The sequence below is a fragment of the Entelurus aequoreus genome, linkage group LG19 (genome assembly GCF_033978785.1).
Source record: "Entelurus aequoreus isolate RoL-2023_Sb linkage group LG19, RoL_Eaeq_v1.1, whole genome shotgun sequence".
NCBI classification, from domain to species: Eukaryota; Metazoa; Chordata; class Actinopteri; order Syngnathiformes; family Syngnathidae; genus Entelurus; species Entelurus aequoreus.
In genome coordinates, this window is record NC_084749.1 from 9,949,257 (window position 1) to 9,975,733 (window position 26,477).

At 35.9% G+C, this 26,477-nt stretch overlaps 3 protein-coding genes across 3 annotated transcripts in view; 2 read left to right on the forward strand and 1 right to left on the reverse strand.

The window, feature by feature from the left end:
• The first annotated feature begins 30 nt into the window (after positions 1-30).
• Positions 31-12,509, forward strand: rpf1 (ribosome production factor 1 homolog). Its single transcript, XM_062027850.1, has 9 exons — positions 31-357; positions 599-655; positions 2,998-3,078; positions 3,157-3,252; positions 3,331-3,484; positions 5,693-5,775; positions 8,336-8,517; positions 8,577-8,703; positions 12,062-12,509. The coding sequence occupies exons 1-9, from the start codon at positions 130-132 to the stop codon at positions 12,101-12,103; spliced, it is 1,050 nt and encodes a 349-aa protein (XP_061883834.1). The 5' UTR covers positions 31-129; the 3' UTR covers positions 12,104-12,509.
• A 936-nt stretch (positions 12,510-13,445) lies between these two features.
• Positions 13,446-23,019, reverse strand: LOC133635091 (guanine nucleotide-binding protein G(I)/G(S)/G(O) subunit gamma-5). Its single transcript, XM_062027852.1, has 3 exons — positions 22,833-23,019; positions 17,993-18,130; positions 13,446-17,410 (listed from the first exon to the last, which is right to left on the reverse strand). Exons 1-2 carry the CDS (start codon positions 22,911-22,913, stop codon positions 18,005-18,007), a joined length of 207 nt encoding a protein of 68 aa, XP_061883836.1. The 5' UTR covers positions 22,914-23,019; the 3' UTR covers positions 13,446-17,410; positions 17,993-18,004.
• A 1,145-nt stretch (positions 23,020-24,164) lies between these two features.
• spata1 (spermatogenesis associated 1) overlaps positions 24,165-26,477 on the forward strand; it is a 13,212-nt gene continuing 10,899 nt past the window's right edge. Inside the window, exons 1-2 of the mRNA XM_062027854.1 lie at positions 24,165-24,278; positions 24,349-24,455. Coding sequence (XP_061883838.1) covers positions 24,231-24,278; positions 24,349-24,455 — 155 coding nt within the window. The 5' untranslated portion in view covers positions 24,165-24,230. The remainder of the gene's footprint in view (positions 24,279-24,348; positions 24,456-26,477) is intronic.

Sequence of the window (26,477 nt, forward strand, 5' to 3'; positions counted from 1 at the left end):
CGCTAGAGGTCCCCCCGCGTCTTCAACAAAGTGGGCCAATTGTGTGACCCGGATGTGAACGCCGGAAGTAGCAAAAAGCAGCCACCACGCACGTGAAGTCAGCCTGCTCGTAAACACGGCCACAACAAGATGGACATCACAGAAGTTCCTGTCTCTAAAGATGTGGAAAGTAAGAAAAAGAAGAATAAACGTCCGAATAAGAAGAGCGAGGACAAAGTGGAGGACAGCGGCGTGGAAGTGAAAGAAGAGACGATGGACGCCGCCGTCGCCTTACCGCCAACTTTCAGTCTGTCTGAAATCAAGAATAAGCAGCGAAGACATGTCATGTTTATGAAACTAAAGCAGGAGAAAAGGAAGGTAAAGTACTAATAAAGCTCTAATTAACATTTACCTTCATTTACAATGTTATGTTACATTCAGCCAACAACATTCGTATAAATGCTGTCTATTTACCGAAACTAACTTCTATGTTAAACGTTACAAACAGCTAGAATACTTCAACACAAATGAAAGGTTTTCTAAACATATATCTTGACATTTGTGATCTTACATTAGAACTTTGCCTACAAAGTCGGTGTAACTTGTGTTTCTATTGTAGCTAAAGATGCAGATGAAGAAAAAGAGGAAAAAGGAGCAAAAAGCTCTAGGCGACAAGGTGAGTGACTGTTGTTTATTATGTTGAATGTTTCTTCTTATTTGTAAAATTTAAAATAGTTGATTGGGTGTAGGGCTGGGCGATATGGCCTCTGATTAATATCTCGATATTTTTAGGCCATGTCACGATACACGATATATATCTCCATATTTTGCCTTAGCCTTGAATGAACACTTGATGCATATAATCACAGCAGTATGATGATTCTGTGTGTCTACATTAAAACATTCTTCTTCATACTGCATTAATATATGCTCAAAATGATTTGGAAAAAATACAAATGTTGATCTAATAACTCTCGTATCAATGATATACTAATACTGGTATCGACACCACCAATGTTCCCTCTAAGGTGCGCGCCTGTGCAATTGCGCACTGCTCAAGCGTCCTCTGCGCACAGCAAATCTATGCCACACACAAAATCATATAAAAAAATAAGCGCATAACAATTTTCGACACAACACGGACACGACAGCGAAAACAGTTTTCGTCATCATTGTTCAAATATTGTAACGTCTGTCAAGACGCTTTGAGGACATGAATTCCATCGATCACTTCACTGAGCAAAACTCTTCATTGTCGGCCATAAACACATCACCAAAACATTAGTACAAAAAATTATATCTAGCAAAAGTGGTCATTTTCTGCAGTACAAACCAGACCAAAAGCAACTTTGTTATATCAACAGCAGCCGCTCGCTCTTTCTCACTTGCGCCAACACATGCACATATGGCACTTAGCCAGTGATGCGTTTACAGCCACACAAAAAGTCGGACAACTTCAACACCGCACAAAGTGTCATTCCAGGTCGTTACACTATGATTTACCAATCAAATGTGTGCTTATTCTAGTGTCATTTATTAGGAATCTTAATTTATAAATATTAATCACGAAATGCTGCTCGTATATTAAATAAATACTAATAAAAATATATATTTTTACAAACAGGAAGTTGCAGGAATGTACACATGATCCCCTGCTTACATCTCATTGTGCAACATGTGAATGTTTTCATGGGAACTAAATGCAATGTCTGAAAGGGGTACAAACTATTTCCAAAGCAGGACCTCCACCCAGACAAACAATACAAGTACACAGTTCATGAAAAACAATATTTTTTGTTATTGTCATTGTAAGTGGGCCTAAACACTTACATTAGAAAATAACCTCATGTTAATGACTGCTGTCATTTGATTATAATAATAAGAGAATGTTGTCTTGTCTATCTGTGTTGGCCCTACAATGAGGTGGGGACTTGTCCAGGGTGTACCCCGCCTTCCGCCCAAATGCAGCTAAGATAGGCTCCGGCACCCCCCGCGACCCTGAAAGGGACAAGCGGTAGAAAATGGATGGATGGATGGGGATTGAACTTGTTAGTTAGTCAGGTTGGGGACAGGTGTGCTGCTGGTGTGGCCACAGTGTGCACGTCTGATGTTGCTCACATGGGCTCCACTGAATGCTCAGGGAGTTTTTGCGTTTGCTCACACACATGAAAAATTAGAGGGAACATTGGACACCACCAATTTATGGATGGATCTGATGGTCGTCTTACGTGTGGTGCACTGACTGTGACAATGCTGACACACCAACAGTTGTTGTCTATTATTAATAACTTGGTCATTTCCTGTTAATAACTGCTTACGTTCATCTGTAACATGCTTCCATGTTTACGTTACTAAATACTTAATTCTTGTCTTGTTTCAAGCTAAGTTAGCTTAGCTAATAGCATGCCTGATCCTGGCTTGCTCTGGGTGTGTAACGCGTTTAGCCTCGTCCTCCAGTGATGATAATACCTGACGATGATGCAAAGAAACTAATACATGTAGTTGATTTGCACTTATTTAGGTTATTATTATCAATGTAATCATTAGATGCTAGCCTCCTGTCGGCCAGAGAAGATCAGTGTTTGTGATCGGCATTAAAAGAAATGTATCTGTAATAACTGATCACAAACTTTTCCAGGATGACTAGCCGATACAGATAATTGGCCGATCAATCGGCACGTCCCGAATTATCAGACTTGTCAGCGTCTGGTTCTGCTTTAAAGAAACTTTCAAAGGTCTTTGTGACAGGAAACAGAATACCTAAAACTTATCATTATCTAAAAAATTATACACGTAATATTTTTTAAAAATATCTACAAAATTACATGTAAATACAGAAAAACATCAAATATTAAGAATAGTATTATTAGCAGTGAATACAATAAACAATTATAGAATAAAAATTAAAAACCTAAGAAGAGTTTAAAATGCTCATTAAAAATGTGTGCCTTGTTTGGCATAAAAATAGTTAACTGATGTGTGACCCAATGTTTTTTATTCTTTTTGCCCCTCATTTAGGCGCCGCCAAAACAAGTCCCCAAGACGATAGAAAACCAGCGAGTCTACGACGAGACCACCGTAGATGCAGAGGATGAGGAGGTTCTGTCCTGTCTCACTGAGCATCGTCCAGCTGTCCTCTTTTCTGATGCGTTCTGCTTTTTGCTGGATCCTCTTTAGGTTGCATTTGACGAAGCCACGGACGAGTTCTCCGCCTACTTCAACGGGCTGACGAACCCCAAAGTGCTCATCACAACTTCAGACCGACCCAGAGGGGTGAGCTGAGCGCCTGTCATGTCAACAAGCACTTGTGCTGTTCCAAAGCTTCAGTGTGCTCTCCTGTGTGTCCTGCAGAGGACGGTGAAGTTCTGTCGGCAGCTGGCCACCGTCATCCCAGACGCCCACGTCTACTACCGGAGAGGCCTGGCCCTCAAGAAGATCATTCCTCAGTGTGTGGCCAGGAACTTCACTTACCTCCTCGTCATCAACGAGGACCGCAGAATGCCCAGTATCCTCTCTTTATAGTACTTCACATAGTGCCAGTATCCTCTCTTTATAGTGCTTCATGTTGTCAACATAGTGCCAGTATCATCTCTTTATAGTGCATCATGTTGTCAATATTTACTAACATAGTGCCAGTATCCTCTCTTTATAGTGCTTCATGTTGTCAACATAGTGCCAGTATCCTCTCTTTATAGTGCTTCATGTCGTCAACATAGTGCCAGTATCCTCTCTTTATGGTGCTTCATATTGTCAACATAGTGCCAGTATCCTCTCTTTATAGTGCTTCATGTTGTCAACATAGTGCCAGTATCCTCTCTTTATGGTGCTTCATATTGTCAACATAGTGGCAGTATCCTCTCTTTATAGTGCTTCATATTGTCAACATAGTGCCAGTATCCTCTCTTTATAGTGATTCATATTGTCAACATAGTGCCAGTATCCTCTCTTTATGGTGCTTCATATTGTCAACATAGTGCCAGTATGCTCTCTTTATAGTGCTTCATGTTGTCAACATAGTGCCAGTATCCTCCCTTTATAGTGCTTCATATTGTCAACATAGTGCCAGTATCCTCTCTTTATAGTGCTTCATGTTGTCAACATAGTGCCAGTATCCTCTCTTTATAGTGCTTCATGTTGTCAACATAGTGCCAGTATCCTCTCTTTATAGTGCTTCATGTTGTCAACATAGTGCCAGTATCCTCTCTTTATAGTGCTTCATGTTGTCACCATATTGCCAGTATCCTCCCTTTATAGTGCATCATGTTGTCAACATAGTGCCAGTATCCTCTCTTTATAGTGCTTCATGTTGTCAACATAGTGGCAGTATCCTCCCTTTATAGTGCATCATATTGTCAACATAGTGGCAGTATCCTCCCTTTATAGTGCTTCATGTTGTCAACATAGTGCCAGTATCCTCTCTTTATAGTGCTTCATGTTGTCAACATAGTGGCAGTATCCTCCCTTTATAGTGCATCATATTGTCAACATAGTGGCAGTATCCTCCCTTTATAGTGCTTCATGTTGTCAACATAGTGCCAGTATCCTCTCTTTATAGTGCTTCATGTTGTCAACATAGTGCCAGTATCCTCTCTTTATAGTGCTTCATGTTGTCAACATAGTGCCAGTATCCTCTCTTTATAGTGCTTCATGTTGTCAACATAGTGCCAGTATCCTCTCTTTATAGTGCTTCATGTTGTCACCATATTGCCAGTATCCTCCCTTTATAGTGCATCATGTTGTCAACATAGTGCCAGTATCCTCCCTTTATAGTGCATCATGTTGTCAACATAGTGCCAGTATCCTCCCTTTATAGTGCATCATGTTGTCAATATTTACTAACATAGTGCCAGTATCATCTCTTTATAGTGCTTCATGTTGGTCAATATTTACTAACATAGTGCCAGTATCATCTCTCTATAGTGCTTCATGTTGTCAATATTTACTAACATAGTGCTAGTATCATCTCTTTATAGTGTTTCATGTTGTCAATATTTACTAACATAGTGCCAGTATCAATAATATGTAAATAGTATGTAAATTATATGCAGCTATATTTATTTGATACTTGTTTATATTGTCAAATGTTCCACTGCAATATTGTTCAATGATTATTACGTATGTCTAGATCGGGTGCTATTGTATGCTTAGCTGTTGAGTAGCTGCTAGCTCCTAGTAGTCTAGCCTAGCATGTTTACCTTTTGTAAATGGCTTTAGAAGAAATGGTGTGCTTATTATAAGGAGGACATTTAAATGTGAACTGGCTGACTAGCTTTGCACAGGTAAACATTTATACCGCACATGACATCACACACACGTAAACACGGTGCGGGACTGCTTGTGTCGCACATGGCATCACACACATGTAAACACGCTGCGGGACTGCTTGTCGCACATGGCATCACACACATGTAAACACGCTGCGGGACTGCTTGTATTGCACATGACATCGCACATGTAAACACGCTGCGGGACTGCTTGTATCGCACATTTTGCATGTAAGCTGTTATCATGCCATACTTGTTTCTTTGCTGATATCGGATCAATATGGGAACAGGACAATAATATCACTATTTAATGTTTGTATTAACATAAGTTTGCACTTTTACCACTTCTCCAAACAATAATGTCTCCACTTAGGTGACATTATTGCCATTTGCAACTCATATTTGAGGTCTGAAAGTGATGCAAGTGATCTTCCTTAACAAGTTTTAAGATGGATTGGTTCTCTGTCACCTGCCTGAAGGACCCACCGCACACTTCAAGGTCAGCAGCGTTCGACTCCGTAAGGAAATGAAGGCAAGTTTCAAATCTCACATTATTTTGGCTTAGTGTTGATTCTAGAAAGGTTACATCACTATTTTCTTGCTTAGCATTTCGTATTGTAAGGAATTACTTTTTTCACCATGTGCTTACGTTTTTTTAGTAAATCTTAGGGATGTCCGATAATGGCTTTTTGCCGATATCCGATATTCCGATATTGTCCAACTATTTAATTACCGATACCGATATCAACCGATACCGATATCAACCGATATATACAGTCGTGGAATAACACATTATTATGCCTAATTTGGACAACCAGGTATGGTGAAGATAAGGTACTTTTAAAAAATTTTTATAAAATAAAATAAGAAAAATAAATTAAAAACATTTTCTTGAATAAAAAAGAAAGTAAAACAATATAAAAGCAGTTACATAGTTTGATTTAGTCTTTATTTGAAGGGACAATGCACAGAAACATTAAGCTCAAAGACAGATGTGTTCTGTACCAGATTATAGCTAAATAGCTCATTTCCATCTGCAGTCCCTGGCTACCTAAATTAAAGGGATACAAAAATCATGCAATAAAATTATGACAATAAAAACATACTATAGCATGTTTTTAAATTAAGAAAAGTCATAAAATGCCCTTTAATGTACACATACTTAATATACAATACAACCACACCTCATTTACATCATCACACAAAGACAATACATGCTTTTGTTCACATCTGTCATCATTTGTAAAAACATAGAAACTAGTAATTAATGAAAATTAGTCAAATTAACTGTTAAAGGTTAGTACTATTAGTGGACCAGCAGCAGCACGCACAATCATGTGTGCTTACGGACTGTATCCCTTGCAGACTGTATTGATATATATTGATATATAATGTAGGAACCAGAATATTAATAACAGAAAGAAACAACCCTTTTGTGTGAATGGGGGAGGGAGGTTTTTTGGGTTGGTGCACTAATTGTGAGTGTATCTTGTGTTTTTTATGTTGATTTAATTTTAAAAATTAAAAACAAAAAAATGATACCGATAATAAAAAAAACGATACCGATAATTTCTGATATTACATTTTAACGCATTTATCGGCCAATAATATCGGCCTGCCGATATTATCGGACATCTCTAGTAAATCTAACTTATTATTATTATTAAACTCCTCTTTGTCTTCTTCTGCTTTAAATAAACTTCCATTGTTTATGTTTTTTTTCCAAAGGAGTCCTAAAAGAACAGTTGTTTGGGGGTCTTATTAGAAAGAAATAAAAAGACAGAAAATAATCCATCAAGTCAAAAACGTATGGAGGTTAATTTGTGTTTTTATTGCAAAAGCATACTGATAATCATTTTTACATCAAATTATGCTGGCAATTTAATTGAATAAAAATGTGTGTGTTTAAAAATACAGTGTTTTAAAATTCAGTGTAAAAAAAAAAATATTCGTTGCTTCAAACATTCAGACAAGAGACGGGTACTGGATTTGATTCATATGAAATCAAATACTTTTTGTTGCACGCCACGTCAAGTTGCAGACTATATGTCTCATGTAAACAATCAGTCCAGCAGCACTAAGCCCAATTCCTTCTAAGTAATGTTGCATTTTTTAATACCAACAAAAAAAGTATGCTTGGTAGAAAAAATGCTCCACTCTTCCAAAATGCGCTAGTTTGATGCTAATTTACACTGGACTTGCCATAGACAGGCTAATATTAGCATTAGCGATTTTACATGGCGATTTCAACAAATTTGGTAATGAAAGCTACAACTAAGAGGAATGTTACAATCAAACAACTGGTGTGTAATAAGCCTATTACTTAGTGTAAACACTTTGTGGGGCTCAACATGACACAATCAACTTCATGGAAAAAGCTACTTCCTAGTTAAGACGACATACCGTTGATAGCCCATACCAGGGCTGCCCAAAGTAGGGCCAAATTTGGCCCGTCATGTCATTTAGTTTGGCCCGCTAAAGGGTGGCTACCAAATGTAATATATATTTCTACTGACACAATCATTCATGGCATGTCCGTAAGGCTATACTGTAAAAAGTCAGTTCATTTTGCTCTAAAAAGCTGGCAGCTCAGCCCCCAGAAATATATTGTAGCGTCCCGGAAGAGTTAGTGCTGCAAGGGGTTCTGGGTATTTGTTCTGTTGTGTTACGGCGCAGATGTTCTCCCGAAATGTGTTTGTCATTCTTGTTTGGTGTGGGTTCACAGTGTGGCGCATATTTGTAACAGTGTTAAAGTTGTTTATACGGCCACCCTCATTGTGACCTGTATGGCTGTTGACCAAGCATGCTTTGCATTCACTTTTGTGTGTGAAAAGCCGTAGATATTATGTGACTGGGCCGGCACGCAAAGGCAGTGCCTTTAAGGTTTATTGGCGCTCTGTACTTCTCCCTACGTCCGTGTACACAGCGGCGTTTTAAAAAGTCATACCTTTTACTTTTTTAAACCGATACCGATAATTTCCGATATTACATTTTAAAGCATTTATCGTCCGATAATATCGGCAGTCAGATATTGTCGGACATCTCTATTTTCAAGTGATTGTTGCCAACCCGTGAATGATGTGTCCCCACAGAGACGAGGCAAGGAGCCCACTGAACACTTCCCGGAAGTCATCCTCAACAACTTCAGCACACGTCTGGGTCACAGCATCGGCCGGATGTTTGCCGCTCTCTTCCCTCAGAAGCCGCATTTTGTGGGTCGCCAGGTGGCCACCTTCCACAACCAGAGAGACTTTGTCTTCTTCCGCTTCCACAGGTGAGCCTTCCACCTCACCTGCTGCTCGCCAAGCAGCTCACCTGCTCCTACTTGTGAAGGTACATCTTCAAGAACGAGAAGAAGGTGGGCATTCAGGAGCTGGGACCTCGCTTCACCCTCAAGCTGCGCTCGCTACAGACCGGAACCTTCGACTCCAAGTTTGGCGAGTACGAGTGGGTCCTGAAGGTCAGTGTGCTTCTTCATCGTCACTCCAGTCCAACATGCATACTTTGCTTTAGTTTGAACACTTTTTGACAGCACTGTCAGCTTGTTGTTCCAACTCTGTACAGCAGATGGCAACGTAACTCTGGCTCTTTTTTATGAATTTTGCTCATCATTCACAAGCCTTGCGTAAGACAAAAAGACATTTTTGTATGCGTTCTAATTTGTCAAATACCACTCACACTATTCCTTCCGCTCATAATCCCTTAAAAACATCCAAAAACTGCCATTTACATCTCATGAGCTGAATATTAGCTATATTATTATAGGCGCTAACGCAGAGGAACTACTTTTGGCGGCGCTGTGATCACCGTGAGCTAACGAGCTTATGCTGCTATATTGACATATTGAGCTGCTGCAACGCCTCTGAGTTGGTGAAAGTTCATTCTAGATTTTAAATCATGCTTCATGCTTGGATATTAGAAGGTTGTGGACATAAACCGAGAAGTTGGTCAACTTTGACATCCAACTTGTATCCAAAGACATTACATATATACTTACATCATGTATATATTACATGTTATTATGAATGTTACTACATGACATATATACTTACATCATGTATATATTACATGTTATTATGAATGTTACTACATGACATATATACTTACATCATGTATATATTACATGTTATTATGAATGTTACTACATGACATATACTTACATCATGTATATATTACATGTTATTATGAATGTTACTACATGACATATATACTTACATCATGTATATATTACATGTTATTATGAATGTTACTACATGACATATATACTTACATCATGTATATATTACATGTTATTATGAATGTTACTACATGACATATACACTTACATCATGTATAACTTACGTGTTATTATGAATGTTACTACATGACATATATACTTACATCATGTATATATTACATGTTATTATGAATGTTACTACATGACATATATACTTACATCATGTATATATTACGTGTTATTATGAATGTTACTACATGACATATATACTTACATCATGTATATATTACGTGTTATTATGAATGTTACTACATTACATATATACTTACATCATGTATATATTACATGTTATTATGAATGTTACTACATGACGTATATATTTACATCATGTATATATTACATGTTGTTATGAATGTTACTACATGACGTATATACTTACATCATGTATATATTACATGTTGTTATGAATGTTACTACATGACATATATACTTACATCATGTATATATTACATGTTGTTATGAATGTTACTACATGACATATATACTTACATCATGTATATATTACATGTTATTATGAATGTTACTACATGACATATATACTTACATCATGTATATATTACATGTTATTATGAATGTTACTACATGACATATATACTTACATCATGTATATATTACATGTTGTTATGAATGTTACTACATGACATATATACTTACATCATGTATATATTACATGTTATTATGAATGTTACTACATGACATATATACTTACATCATGTATATATTACATGTTATTATGAATGTTACTACATGACATATATACTTACATCATGTATATATTACATGTTATTATGAATGTTACTACATGACATATATACTTACATCATGTATATATTACATGTTGTTATGAATGTTACTACATGACATATATACTTACATCATGTATATATTACATGTTATGAATGTTACTACATGACATATATACTTACATCATGTATATATTACATGTTATTATGAATGTTACTACATGACATATATACTTACATCATGTATATATTACATGTTATTATGAATGTTACTACATGACATATATACTTACATCATGTATATATTACATGTTATTATGAATGTTACTACATGACATATATACTTACATCATGTATATATTACATGTTGTTATGAATGTTACTACATTACATATATACTTACAGTGTGTACAGGTGGAACCTTTAAAATGAGAATATTAGATTTATTAGAAAAAATCGACCTACAAGGTGAAAGTAATATATGACATAAGATCATAACATGCAGTTCAATATATTTCAAGCCTTCTTTTGATATCATTTAGATGATTATGGCTTACAGTTAATAAAAAACTCAAACTGAAAATCTCAGAAAATGTGGGTTTTTAAAAACAACCATGATCATCAAAATTTCAATAAATAAAAGCTTGACATAATTAACTTGGTGTGTAATATCACATATTAGTTTCATATATGAAGTAGAATTGCAGAAATTGATGAAATTTCACACGAGATAAAACTGCTGCAGGTTTTTTTTTGAGCGCTTTATTGGCGGAAAATATCAAATCCCCATTACATGATTGTTAGCCACCTCTTGTTAGCAATTTTTTACGATTTAGAATGCACAAAACAGAAAAAGACATAAGTGTCCTCGTCTCACGGAAAAATTGGATAAAGTTCCCCTTTAAGACCTCATGTACACTTGGTTTGCCAGAGAATAAGAAGACTTGGGATCATTAGATGTCATTTTTCAAATAAGTGAACTTATCTGGTCTTTTTAAACCCTTTTGTAGAATGTAACATGATATCATGTATCACTCTTTTCAGCGAGCAGCAGGTCCTCACACTTACAGGCTTGTGACATCTAAAGAAAAAACAAAAAGAAGTAGGGCTGGGCGATACAGCTGAAAACTGTATCTCAATATCGATAATTAATGTTTTTATGACCTATGGAAATTAAGGAGCAGGAGAAAAATATATTTTATTAGAAATGTAACTTACTGTCATTGTAATCCCTCAGCTATCAAGGCAGAAAAGAAATGTCAACACAAGCATGAAAACACTCCAACAATGTCAACAAAATAGTCAAATCACATTGAACACTTAATAATAAGATCTTAAAAATCATGAATATGTAAGAAATGCTTCAGGAAGTGTAAGAAAATAGTGAGAACATGTAAACATAGAAACATGAGAAGAACTATTTTCTGCAGGTTTAGTGGCAGGAAGTTATAGCTGTGCTCTAAAGGGTGAGCTAAGGTGGTGTGGTATTAGCTGTCTTGCCTTGCATCATTTACATACCACATTGGTCTGACTACGGTCCCTTTTGAAAACATCCAAAAAAAACTGTCATGGGGACTTTTCCTCTTTGATCCACTATTTTGTTGTTCTGACCATGAAGGAAAACATTTTTATCGAACGCATTTTTTTATTGATATTGATTAAGTGTCCATCGCAATATTGATATCGTTTTATCGCCCAGCTCCAGACAGAAGTTGATTAGTATTTGCTTTTCTCACATGCGTCATGGCACATTATGCAAATGAGTCAATGACACCCCTTACCCTCTCTTCTGTTTCCAGCGCCATGAAATGGACGCCTGCAGGCGCAAGTTCCAGCTGTGAATTCTACCACAACATGTGGGTTATTCCTACTCTAAATGACTTCATCGGAAAACCTCACACTCAATGCGATCGCTCCTCACAATATGGATGACATACAAAAAGTCACAATGTACATTTGTGTGAGCAATAAGGTAGGCTTTCTATTCATGCGATCGCTCCTCACAATATGGATGACATACAAAAAGTCAGTGTACATTTGTGTGAGCAATAAGGTAGGCTTTCTATTCATGCGATCGCTCCTCACAATATGAATGAAATACAAAAAGTCAGTGTACATTTGTGTGAGTAATAAAGCAGTATTTCGATTCATGCGATCGCTCCTCACTATACGGATGACATACAAAAAGTCAGTGTACATTTGTGTGAGTAATTAGTCTTTTTATTAATGCGATCGCTCCTCACAATATGGATGACACAAAAAGTTACAATGTACATTTGTGTGAGTAATAACGTAGGCTTTCTATTCATGCGATCGCTCCTCACATTATGGATGACATACAAAAAGTCACAGTGTACATTTGTGAGTAATTAGTCTTTTTATTAATGCGATCGCTCCTCACAATATGGATGACATACAAAAAGTTACAATGTACATTTGTGTGAGTAATAACGTAGGCCTTCTATTCATGCGATCGCTCCTCACATTATGGATGACATACAAAAAGTCACAGTGTACATTGGTGTGAGTAATTAAGTAGTCTTTGTATTTATGCGATCGCTCCTCACAATATGAATGAAATACAAAAAGTCAGTGTACATTTGTGTGAGTAATAAAGTAGTATTTCTATTCATGTGATCGCTCCTCACTATATGGATGACATACAAAAAGTCACAGTGTACATTTGTGTGAGTAATTAGTCTTTTTATTAATGCGATCGCTCCTCACAATATGGATGACATACAAAAAGTTACAATGTACATTTGTGTGAGTAATAACGTAGGCTTTCTATTCATGCGATCGCTCCTCACAATATGAATGAAATACAAAAAGTCAGTGTACATTTGTGTGAGTAATAAAGCAGTACCGGTATTTCGATTCATGTGATCGCTCCTCACTATATGGATGACATACAAAAAGTCACAGTGTACATTTGTGTGAGTAATTAGTCTTTTTATTAATGCGATCGCTCCTCACAATATGGATGACACAAAAAGTTACAATGTACATTTGTGTGAGTAATAACGTAGGCTTTCTATTCATGCGATCGCTCCTCACATTATGGATGACATACAAAAAGTCACAGTGTACATTTGTGAGTAATTAGTCTTTTTATTAATGCGATCGCTCCTCACAATATGGATGACATACAAAAAGTTACAATGTACATTTGTGTGAGTAATAACGTAGGCCTTCTATTCATGCGATCGCTCCTCACATTATGGATGACATACAAAAAGTCACAGTGTACATTGGTGTGAGTAATTAAGTAGTCTTTGTATTTATGCGATCGCTCCTCACAATATGAATGAAATACAAAAAGTCAGTGTACATTTGTGTGAGTAATAAAGTAGTATTTCTATTCATGTGATCGCTCCTCACTATATGGATGACATACAAAAAGTCACAGTGTACATTTGTGTGAGTAATTAGTCTTTTTATTAATGCGATCGCTCCTCACAATATGGATGACATACAAAAAGTTACAATGTACATTTGTGTGAGTAATAACGTAGGCTTTCTATTCATGCGATCGCTCCTCACATTATGGATGACATACAAAAAGTCACAGTGTACATTTGTGTGAGTAATTAGTCTTTTTATTAATGCGATCGCTCCTCACAATATGGATGACATACAAAAAGTTACAATGTACATTTGTGTGAGTAATAAAGTAGTCTTTCTATTAATGTGATCGCTCCTCACAATATGGATGACATACAAAAAGTCAGTGTACATTTGTGTGAGTAATTAAGTAGTCTTTGTATTTATGCGATCGCTCCTCACAATATGAATGAAATACAAAAAGTCAGTGTACATTTGTGTGAGTAATTAAGTAATCTTTGTATTTATGCGATCGCTCCTCACAATATGGATGACATACAAAAAGTCAGTGTACATTTGTGTGAGTAATTAAGTAGTCTTTTTATTCATGCAATTGCTCCTCACAATTTGGATGACATACAAAAAGTCACAGTACATTTGTGTGAGTAATAAAGTAGTCTTTGAATTCATGTGATCGCTCCTCACAACATGGATGAAATACAAAAAGTCACAGTGTACATTTGTGTTGTAAAATAGTATTTGTAGTCATGCGATCGCTCCTCACAACATGGATGAAATACAAAAGTTACAATGTACATTTGTGAGTAATCAAGTAGTCTTTGTATTTATGTGATTGCTCCTCACAATATAGATGAAATACAAAAAGTCACAGTGTACATTTGTGAGTAATAAAGTAGTCTTTGAATTAATGCGATCACTCCTCACAATATAGATGAAATACAAAAAGTCACAGTGTACATTTGTGGGAGTAATTAAGAAATCATTTAAGTCTTGCTGTTCCTCCTCTCACAAAGCATTTCCTGACATTTGGAACCTTGCATAGTAAAAACAAACTCCAAATAAGACAGGAAACAATCCACCAAGTAGAAGTGATCGCCCAACATGGTTATCTAAGAAAAGGAGGAGCAATCGCGATATAAATGTTGTGCTGTGAGCGACTGAGCCATGAAATGAAAGTGAAAACAGATGATTTCACTCATCAAAAAGTGTCTTCTTTGTGTTTGATTCCCTAAAAGTGAGATAGTGATGTGAAGATGATTATAAAACTAATTCTTCCTGACTAATTACATCGTTAATGTCTCAGGACTGAAGGTGCAGCAGGTATGTCTCAGCTGCATATGTGCGGGAGTGACAGGAAAAAAGCTCTGACTTGCTAGAAGTCGTTTGGCGCGAGCTGTTGGTTCACACGTAAACATTAGTGGTGTGTGGATCGATACTGAAATATCCACACTGCCGATACCAGATGTTTATGCTCTAATATCCATCCTCACATTAAAATATTGATACTTAAGTTGATACTTTTTCCACCAAAACAAGTGAAAGTATGCAGGAGACATGTTGATGTTGGTTATTAAAAACAGATATTGTGTATTATATGTGACTAAGTATATTATTATTAATTACAACTTTTTCTCATGACATATCCATGTTTTTTTTCTTACATTTTGACTGTTATTTTTTCCCATGTAAGAATAAAATAATAATATACCTTTATTCATGTTCAATTATATCATAACTTTATGAAGGTGCTTTTATTTTTGAATCCACTGAACTTTGGTCACAGTTCAAATATATATTTATAGTAGTCACATCTAGTCTTAGACTTAGATTAATCACATCTAGTCTTAGACTTAAATTGGTCACATCTAGTCTTAGTCTTAGATCGGTCACATCTAGTCTTAGACTTGGATCGGTCACATCTAGTCTTAGACTTAGATCGGTCACATCTAGTCTTAGACTTAAATTGGTCACATCTAGTCTTAGTCTTAGATCGGTCACATCTAGTCTTAGACTTGGATCGGTCACATCTAGTCTTAGGCTTATATTGGTCACATCTAGTCTTAGACTTGGTCACATCTAGTCTTGGACTTAAATTAATCACATCTAGTCTTAGGCTTATATTAGTCACATCTAGTCTTAGACTTACTCACATCTACTCTTAGATTTATATTAGTCACATCTAGTCTTAGACTTATTCACATCCACTCTTAGACTTCTATTGGTCACATCTAGTCTAAAACTTAGATTGGTCACATCTAGTCTTAGACTTAGATTGGTCACATCTAGTCTAAAACTTAGATTGGTCACATCTAGTCTTAGACTTAGATTGATCACATCTAGTCTAAAACTGAGATTGGTCACATCTAGTCTTAGACTTATATTGGTCACATCTAGTCTTAGACTTAAATTGGTCACATCTAGTCTAAAACTTAGATTGGTCACATCTAGTCTAAAACTTAGATTGGTCACATCTAGTCTTAGACTTAGGTTAGTCACATCTAGTCTTAGACTTATATTGGTCACATCTAGTCTAAAACTTAGATTGGTCACATCTAGTCTTAGACTTAGGTTGGTCACATCTAGTCTAAAACTTAAGATTGGTCACATCTAGTCTTAGACTTATATTAGTCACATCTAGTCTTAGCCTTAAATTAGTCACATCTAGTCGTAGACTTAAATTAGTCACATCTAGTCGTAGACTTATATTGGTCACATCTAATCTTAGACTTAGGTTAGTCACATCTAGTCTTAGATTTAGATTGGTCACATCTAGTCTTACTTAGATTGGTCACATCTACTCTTAGACTTATATTAGTCACATCTAGTCTTAGACTTATATTGGTCACATCTAGTCTTAGACTGGTCACATCTAGTCTTAGACTTATATTAGTCACATCTACTCTTAGACTTATATCGGTCACATCTAGTCTTAGATTGGTCACATCTAGTCTTAGCCTTTTATTAGTCACATCTAGTCGTAGACTTATATTGGTCACATCTAGTCTTAGATCTAGAATGGTCACATCTAGTCTTAGATCTAGAATGGTCACATGTAGTCTTAGATTGGTCACATCTAGTCTTAGACCTAGAATGGTCACATGTAGTCTTAGACCTAGAATGGTCACATGTAGTCTTAGACCTAGAATGGTCACATGTAGTCTTAGACCTAGATTGGTCACATCTAGTCTTAGACCTAGAATGGTCACATCTAGTCTTAGACCTAGAATGGTCACATGTAGTCTTAGACCTAGAATGGTCACATGTAGTCTTAGACCTAGAATGGTCACATCTAGTCTTAGACTGAGAATGATCACATGTAGTCTTAGACCTAGAATGGTCCCATGTAGTCTTAGACCTAGAATGGTCACATGTAGTCTTAGACCTAGAATGGTCATTACATTAGACATGATACAACTATTTCAATCTTAGCACACATGTTATGTATGTTTGCACAAAGTAGAATCAGTAGCCTGAATTTTACTTGATATCAGATCAGAGAGAAAATAAGTGGTATCGCACTTCAATACTATGCATGGATACAACATAACCTCATTGTTGATACTGTTACTGACAAAAGTAGAGGTGACAAAACCAGGAAATGTGAAAATCATTTATAGTTGAAGTCAGACATGAGAAACTGTACAAGGCACTAGTGGGAGTATTTAGTTGGTGTAACATGAAAGACTCGTATTTGTCAAACTTTAGCTTGCTTAACAAAAAGCTGTTGCTTGTTCCCTTTATGACTTGATGACATTTTGGTCCGCAGAAGCTGAAGTAGAATCCACCAACACCACACTGAAGATCTGTGGGAAGCAAACACATCTATTATTTATACAAACATGAATATATCCATATAGGATTCATGATACCTATCAGCAGAAAGGATTATATTATCAGTATATATGATTAATGGGTAACACTTTAGTATGGGGAACATTCTAAGTAAAGACTTCATTTAGAGTTGTTTGGACACTAGGGGAACATATAAGGGTTGGGGTTACTAATAAGCAATAATTCTGAGGTTATTGAGGGAAGACTCTTAGTTGATGGCTTACTGCTTGTATAATGAGGCCATCCAGAATAATGCATTAATAAGTACTTAATGACTAATTAAGAGCCAATATGTTACTAATTTGCATGTTAATAAGCTACTAATTAATGGTGAATAAGTGTACTCCGCCTTCCACCCGAATGCAGCTGAGATAGGCTCCAGCACCCCCCGCGACCCCAAAGGGACAAGCGGTTGAAAATGGATGGATGTTACCCATACTAAAGTGTTACCGATTAATGATATCAGTATAAATGATTATATGAATAATGATATCAGTATAAATGATTATATGAATAATGATATCAGTATAAATGATTAGAGAGTAAATCCTCACACAAGGCGGAAGTTACAGGAAGGAGCAAACTTTCTGCGGTCTGAAGGGGTTGTTGCTGGACGACATGCCAGTCAGCAGCGGGTCCTGCTGGGCGTTCTGAAGACAAAACTGCTGCAGGTCGGCCGCGGCCTGGGAGACCTAACACCATGGAAACATATTGTTGTCATGGAAACATCATTATTGTCATCTTTGTTACAGTCGGAAACATATTGTAGATGACAATATGTTTTCTGACTGTAACAAAGATGACAATGTTTCCTTGGACAGTTGGAAAAATATTGTCATGTTTGTTACAGTTCGAAACATATTGTTGTCATCTTTCTTACAGTCGGAAACATTATTATTGTCGTCTTTTTTTACAGTCGGAAACATCATTATTGTCATATTTCATACAGTCGGAAACATTATCGTCATCTTTCTTACAGTTGGAAACATATTTTTATTATCTTTCCTAGTCGGAAACATATCATTATTGTCATCTTTCTTACAGTTGGAAACATATCATTGTTGTCATCTTTCTTACAGTCATAAAAACATATTGTCATCTTTCTTACGGTTGGGAACATATCATTGTCATCTTTCTTACAGTTGGAAGCATATCATTATTGTCATCTTTCCTGCGGTCGGAAACATCATTGTCATCTTTCTTACAGTTGGGAACATATTGTCATCTTTCTTACAGTTGGAAGCATATCATTATTGTCATCTTTCTTGCAGTCGGAAACATCATTATTGTCATCTTTCTTACAGTTGGAAACATATTATTGTCATCTTTCCTGCAGTCGGAAACATCATTATTGTCATCTTTCTTACAGTCGTAAACATATTGTCATCTTTCTTACGGTTGGGAACATATTGTCATCTTTCTTACAGTTGGAAGCATATCATTATTGTCATCTTTCCTGCAGTCGGAAACATCATTATTGTCATCTTTCTTACAGTCGTAAACATATTGTCATCTTTCTTACAGTTGGAAGCATATCATTATTGTCATCTTTCCTGCAGTCGGAAACATCATTATTGTCATCTTTCTTACAGTTGGAAACATATCATTGTCATCATTCTTACAGTTGGAAGCATATCATTATTGTCATCTTTCTTACAGTCGTAAACATATTGTCATCTTTCTTACAGTTGGGAACATATCATTGTCATCTTTCTTACAGTTGGAAGCATATCATTGTCATCTTTCTTACAGTTGGAAGCATATCATTATTGTCATCTTTCCTGCAGTCGGAAACATCATTATAGTCATCTTTCTTACAGTCGTAAACATATTGTCATCTTTCTTACAGTTGGGAACATATCATTATTGTCATTTTTCCTGCAGTCGGAAACATTATTGTCATCTTTCTTACAGTCGTAAACATATTGTCATCTTTCTTACAGTTGGGAACATATCATTGTCATCTTTCTTACAGTTGGAAGCATATCATTATTGTCATCTTTCCTGCAGTCGGAAACATCTATATTGTCATCTTTCTTGCAGTCGGAAACATCATTATTGTCATCTTTCTTACAGTTGGAAACATATCATTGTCATCTTTCTTACAGTTGGAAGCATATCATTATTGTCATCTTTCCTGCAGTCGGAAACATCATTATAGTCATCTTTCTTACAGTCGTAAACATATTGTCATCTTTCTTACAGTTGGGAACATATCATTGTCATCTTTCTTACAGTTGGAAGCATATCATTATTGTCATCTTTCTTGCAGTCGGAAACATCATTGTTGTCATCTTTCTTACAGTTGGGAACATATCATTGTCATCTTTCTTACAGTTGGAAGCACATCATTATTGTCATCTTTCTTACAGTTCGAAACATTGTTATTGTCATCTTTCTTACAGTCGAAAACATATTGTCATCTTTCTTACAGTCGGAAACATTGTCATCTTTCTTAGTCGGAAACATATTGTCATCTTTCTTACAGTCGGAAACATTGTCATATTTGTTAAAGTTGGAAATATTGTCATCTTACAGTTGGAAACATTGTCGTCATCTTTGTTACAGTCGGAAACACCGTTATTGTCATCTTTGTTACAGTCTGAAACATTGTCATTGTCAATCTTTCTTACAGTCGGAAACATATTGTCATCTTTCTTACAGTCGGAAACATATTGTTGTCATCTTTCTTACAGTCGGAAACATATTACTGTCATCTTTCGTACAGTCTGAAATATTGTTGTAATCTTTCTTACAGTCGGAAACATTGTTATTGTTATCTTTCTTACAGTCAAAAACATTATTGCCATCTTTCTTACAGTTTGAAACCAGTGTTGGGACTAACGCATTACAAAGTAACGCGTTACTGTAACGCCGTTAGTTTCGGCGGTAACTAGTAATCTAACGCGTTATTTTTTATATTCAGTAACTCAGTTACCGTTACTACATGATGCGTTATTTTACGTTATTTTTTATGTAGTATCGGCTAGAAACTGAAGATCTGAGTGTGTTTTGTGGCAGAGCTGCGGTGGAAAATAAGAGGCGTACGTGCTTTGTGTGGGTGGGGGCGGGGGGGAGGGACTCCCATACCGTAGTTGAGGAGCGCAGGGGAGACGTTCCTTCGGGGCTAACAACCTTCACTTTACCCGGAAGTGGTCTTTACAGCTGAGGGTGAATGACGAGGCCGGCGGTTTGTTGCAACTTTGTGACTTTATTGGATGCAGCCATCCAGCAAGCTAGAGAGAGCACCTGCAAGCACTCACTGTCGCCGGTCGCTCACCTCTCTCGCCCACTCACTCACTGACGTCACTCACCTCACATGTTGTCATATCTTAAAGGGCCACACACATAAACGCTACTATCATAACAACTAACAAGACATCAAGGCGAAGCCAAGAGTCGATTTTTTTAACAAGGAGAAATTCTCAATACTTTTCTTTTGTCGAGCACAAAGAAAATAACATTTTAGTTAAATGTAAGTTGTGTCTTGGATCAAAGATCCTATCTACTTCAAGTTCAAGTTAAAGTGCCATTATGTTGCAGCTATTTAAAATAGTTTTGTCAATTTGTTCTGGCCAGAAACAAATTGGCCTTTGAAACATATCTTTGTCTTTGTGTGTTGTATGTAGACCACATTGTTTGTGTGTTGTATGTAGACCACATTGTTTGTGTGTTGTATGTAGACCACATTGTTTGTGTGTTGTATGTAGACCACATTGTTTGTGTGTTGTATGTAGACCACATTGTTTGTGTGTTGTATGTAGACCACATTGTTTGTGTGTTGTATGTAGAGCACATTGTTTGTGTGTTGTATGTAGACCACATTGTTTGTGTGTTGTATGTAGAGCACATTGTTTGTGTGTTGTATGTAGACCACATTGTTTGTGTGTTGTATGTAGACCACATTGTTTGTGTGTTGTATGTAGACCACATTGTTTGTGTGTTGTATGTAGACCACATTGTTTGTGTGTTGTATGTAGACCACATTGTTTGTGTGTTGTATGTAGAGCACATTGTTTGTGTGTTGTATGTAGACCACATTGTTTGTGTGTTGTATGTAGACCACATTGTTTGTGTGTTGTATGTAGACCACATTGTTTGTGTGTTGTATGTAGAGCACATTGTTTGTGTGTTGTATGTAGACCACATTGTTTGTGTGTTGTATGTAGACCACATTGTTTGTGTGTTGTATGTAGAGCACATTGTTTGTGTGTTGTATGTAGAGCACATTGCTTAGCAGAGTTCAGTGATGCAAATGCATGTCAAGTTGATCAACACATTGTATTATTCTCCAGTGCAATAACAGTACTGAAATGAAGGCTAAAGGGCATTAATGGGAGCTTTTAAAAAAGAAAAGAAAAAAAGAAGTAACTAAATAGTTACTTTTCAAAGTAACGCATTACTTTTTGGTGTAAGTAACTGAGTTAGTAACTGAGTTACTTTTGAAATGAAGTAACTATAACTCATTACTGGTTTTCAGTAACTAACCCAACACTGTTTGAAACATATCATTACTGTCATCTTTCTTACAGTTGGAAACATATCACTGTCATCTTTCTTACAGTCGGAAACGTATCATTATTGTCATCTTTCTTACAGTAGGAAACATATTGTCATCTTTCTTACAGTCTGAAACATATTATTGTCATCTTTCTTAGTCGGAAACATATTGTCATCTTTCTTACAGTCGGAAACACATTACTGTCATCTTTCTTACAGTCGGAAACATTGTTATTGTCATCTTTCTTACAGTCGGAAACATTGTTATTGTCATCTTTCTTACAGTCGGAAACATATTGCCATCTTTGTTGCAGTCGGAAACATCATTACCGTCATCTTTCATACAGTCGGAAACATATTGTCATCTTTCTTACAGTCGGAAACATTATTGTTATCTTTCTTACAGTCTGAAACATTGTTATTGTCATCTTTCTTACAGTCGGAAACATATTGTCATCTTTCTTACAGTCTGAAACATATTGTCATCTTTCTTACAGTCAAAAACATATTATTGCCATCTTTCTTACAGTTTGAAACATATCATTACTGTCATCTTTCTTACAGTCGGAAACATATCATTACTGTCATCTTTCTTACAGTCGGAAACGTATCATTATTGTCATCTTTCTTAGTCGGAAACATTGTTGTCATCTTTCTTACAGTTGGAAACATATTGTCATCTTTCTTACAGTCTGAAACATATTGTCCTCTTTCTTAGTCGGAAACATATTGTCTTTTTTACAGTCGGAAACATATTGTTATTGTCATCTTCCTTACAGTCGGAAACATCATTATTGCCATCTTCCTTACAGTCGTGAACACATCATGAGTCATGTTTACAGTCTAATGATGTTTTCCCAAACACGCCCTAAAGTAGAGGTCCTTTCTGTTTACCTTGACTCGGTTTATTCCCGCTTCAAGTCGCAGTTGTTGGACGACTTTCTTCATCGCCACGATGCTGGAAGATCCCGACATGTTGTGTTTATTTACTGGACTTCCAACAAAACGGCAACTTCTTCAACTTGTTGACGACAAGCTACTTTTGCTCTTCGCTGGACTTCCGGTTTATGTGGAGGCGTGTCCTCCAATGTTGCGTTCGGGCGCCCGAAATGTAATGGGAATTCACAAAACTCAGCGCGGTATGGAATTTCACGTAGATTCCAATTTTATGTGTGCGTTTTTTATTTGTTATATTCGCATGCTGTAAATATGCCAAATAAATGTGTTGCTCTATGACGTAGACACATATAGTTAAAAACTACTTCAAGCCGATAGAACAAAATGGTTCCTACATTGCCGGAAGTACTTGAACATCACTATCGATGAGCGGAAACGTCTGCCTCTAGTGGTGGGAAGGTGTGCTTACCACGCAATGGCGTCTTTTTTAATTTCGCGCATTTCCGTACCTGAATATATATATATAATATTATATAATAATGTAATATATATATATATACCCGCTGCACTGTGCACTTTATACTTCGTATACTAAGTACACTGCACTTAAATACGCACCATTTCTGCTGAGTGCGTGCAACATCCGGGTACTGAGGACGCACTTATGCACTCACGTACTTAAAAGTCATCTTTCTTTTACAGTCGGAAACTCATCATTATTGTCATATTTTTCTACCTAAGCGTCAATATATACCCGCTGCACTGTGCACTTTATACTTCTTATAACTAAGCACACTGCGCACTTAATTACTCACCATTTGTGATGAGTGCAACATCCGGGTACTGAGGACGCACTTAAGTCATCTTTCTTACAGTCGGAAACACATCATTATTGTCATATTTTTCTACCTAAACGTCAATATATACCCGCTGCACTTAATACTTCTTATACTAAGTACACTGCGCACTTAATTACTTACCATTTCTGCTGAGTGCGTGCAACATCCGGGTACTGAGGACGCACTTATATGCACTCACGTTCTTAAAAGTGTGGAAGTGCGCGAAATAAAACACAACAAATGACCGCAACGAGTAAACATGTAAAGAAATGTATTACTGTAGAAAATATGAAAATAAAGAAACATAATAAATGATTATCCTCTTTAGTTGCATCACCATAGCAACCAATGCTGGCAGTCCTTTTAGGGAGGAGGTGGAGTCACAAGTCCACGCCTCCAGCAGCGTGGGAATAACACACAATAGTACTAGTAGGAGTACTAGTAGGAGTACTAGTAGGAGTACCAGTAGGAGTACTAGTAGGAGTACTAGTAGGAGTACTAGTAGGAGTACTAGTAGGAGTACTAGTAGGAGTACTAGTAGGAGTACTAGTAGAAGATGGATCTATCCTGTGAGTCTGCGGATAGAAGACCCATCAGTTGCAAGGTATGGAGTTAATTCATGCTGTTGTTATTATTATTATTATTATTATTAGTCTTTTATTTGTTGCCTTCAGTTGTTGGAGCTCCACGTCCTGTTGGTGCCAGACGACCATTGGGACGTCAAGCGGAATAAAGTGGCTGCAGAGAGCACAGACAGCTTCATCTCCGCTGGATTCATCAGGTCAACTTTCTTCCTGCTCGAGCATTTCTTCTTTTTCAAAAGTACTTTGGAAAAATATTCATTTATTCTGAAAGTCAGCCATAAAAAAAACCCCCGGTGGAAATCCACACGGTACTTTTAATCACGCAGGACACGCGAGTAGATATAAGAGGCACAATATTTGAAGAATCAAGTTGGAATATTGGAAGGTGAAAAAAAGACAAAAAAGTGTCATATTTCAAAATTAAAGTTTTTTTTAGAAGAAACTAATTCGGGCTGTTTAAGTGAACAATCTGAGAGGTGTACAAATGAAGTCATGTTTTTTTTTTAAAGACATTTAATCATATAATGGACGAAGGTGCAGTATTTTCAGAATAAAATGTTTTCTTTTTCGGAAAAAGTCATACAACTATGTGTTAAAAATGACCAATATTAAGAGGAAATATTCACGACGTTACCAGAAAATAAAGCAGCAATTTAATAAAAATAAAAATAAAAATAAAAAATTCATTTGGCAAAAGTAAGTGTTTTGGAATAAAGTTTTCTTAAAAAAAAATAAAAAAATAAAAAGGTCACAGTATTAAAATACAATATTTTTTAGAGGAAAAAGGTGGCTTATTTTACTAATTGTCATTTTTAATTGTATTTGAAGTAAAAGTTATGATCCATCTTAAAATTTTCTAATAAAAAATGTTTTTGCCAAGGTATTTTTCACCAATTAAGTGTAAAATATTGGTAATCTTTCACCAATTAAGTGTAAAATATTGCAGAGGTATTTTTCACCAATTAAGTGTAAAATATTGGTAATCTTTCACCAATTAAGTGTAAAATATTGCCGAGGTATTTTTCACCAATTAAGTGTAAAATATTGCAGAGGTATTTTTCACCAATTAAGTGTAAAATATTTGTAACTTTTCACCAATTAAGTGTAAAATATTGCAGAGGTATTTTTCACCAATTAAGTGTAAAATATTGCAGAGGTATTTTTCACCAATTAAGTGTAAAATATTGCATAGGTATTTTTCACCAATTGAGTGTAAAATATTGGTAACTTTTCACCAATTAAGTGTAAAATATTGCAGAGGTATTTTTCACCAATTAAGTGTAAAATATTGGTAACTTTTCACTAATTAAGTGTAAAATATTGCAGAGGTATTTTTCACCAATTGAGTGTAAAATATTGGTAACTTTTCACCAATTAAGTGGAAAATATTGCCGATGTATTTTTCACCAATTAAGTGTAAAATATTGCAGAGGTATTTTTCACCAATTAAGTGTAAAATATTGCAGAGGTATTTTTCACCAATTAAGTGTAAAATATTGCAGAGGTATTTTTCACCAATTAAGTCAATTAAGTGTAAAATATTGCAGAGGTATTTTTCACCAATTAAGTAAAATATTGCAGAGGTATTTTTCACCAATTAAGTGTAAAATATTGGTAATTTTTCACCAATTAAGTGTAAAATATTGCCGAGGTATTTTTCACCAATTAAGTAAAATATTGCAGAGGTATTTTTCACCAATTAAGTGTAAAATATTGCAGTGGTATTTTCCACCAATTAAGTAAAATATTGCAGAGGTATTTTTCACCAATTAAGTGTAAAATATTGGTAACTTTTCACTAATTAAGTGTAAAATATTGCAGAGGTATTTTTCACCAATTGAGTGTAAAATATTGGTAACTTTTCACCAATTAAGTGGAAAATATTGCCGATGTATTTTTCACCAATTAAGTGTAAAATATTGCAGAGGTATTTTTCACCAATTAAGTGTAAAATATTGCAGAGGTATTTTTCACCAATTAAGTGTAAAATATTGCAGAGGTATTTTTCACCAATTAAGTCAATTAAGTGTAAAATATTGCAGAGGTATTTTTCACCAATTAAGTAAAATATTGCAGAGGTATTTTTCACCAATTAAGTGTAAAATATTGGTAATTTTTCACCAATTAAGTGTAAAATATTGCCGAGGTATTTTTCACCAATTAAGTAAAATATTGCAGAGGTATTTTTCACCAATTAAGTGTAAAATATTGCAGTGGTA

Bases quoted from the DNA above. Each gene is read 5' to 3' on its own strand.
- rpf1 (XM_062027850.1), top strand. From the start codon at position 130: ATGGACATCACAGAAGTTCCTGTCTCTAAAGATGTGGAAAGTAAGAAA. The intron at 3,079-3,156 runs GTTCTGTCCTGT...GATCCTCTTTAG, and splicing joins TAGATGCAGAGGATGAGGAG to GTTGCATTTGACGAAGCCAC. The intron at 8,704-12,061 runs GTCAGTGTGCTT...TTCTGTTTCCAG, and splicing joins AGTACGAGTGGGTCCTGAAG to CGCCATGAAATGGACGCCTG.
- LOC133635091 (XM_062027852.1), bottom strand. From the start codon at position 22,913: ATGTCGGGATCTTCCAGCATCGTGGCGATGAAGAAAGTCGTCCAACAA. The intron at 18,131-22,832 runs GTAAACAGAAAG...CCATGGTGTTAG, and splicing joins CGGGAATAAACCGAGTCAAG to GTCTCCCAGGCCGCGGCCGA.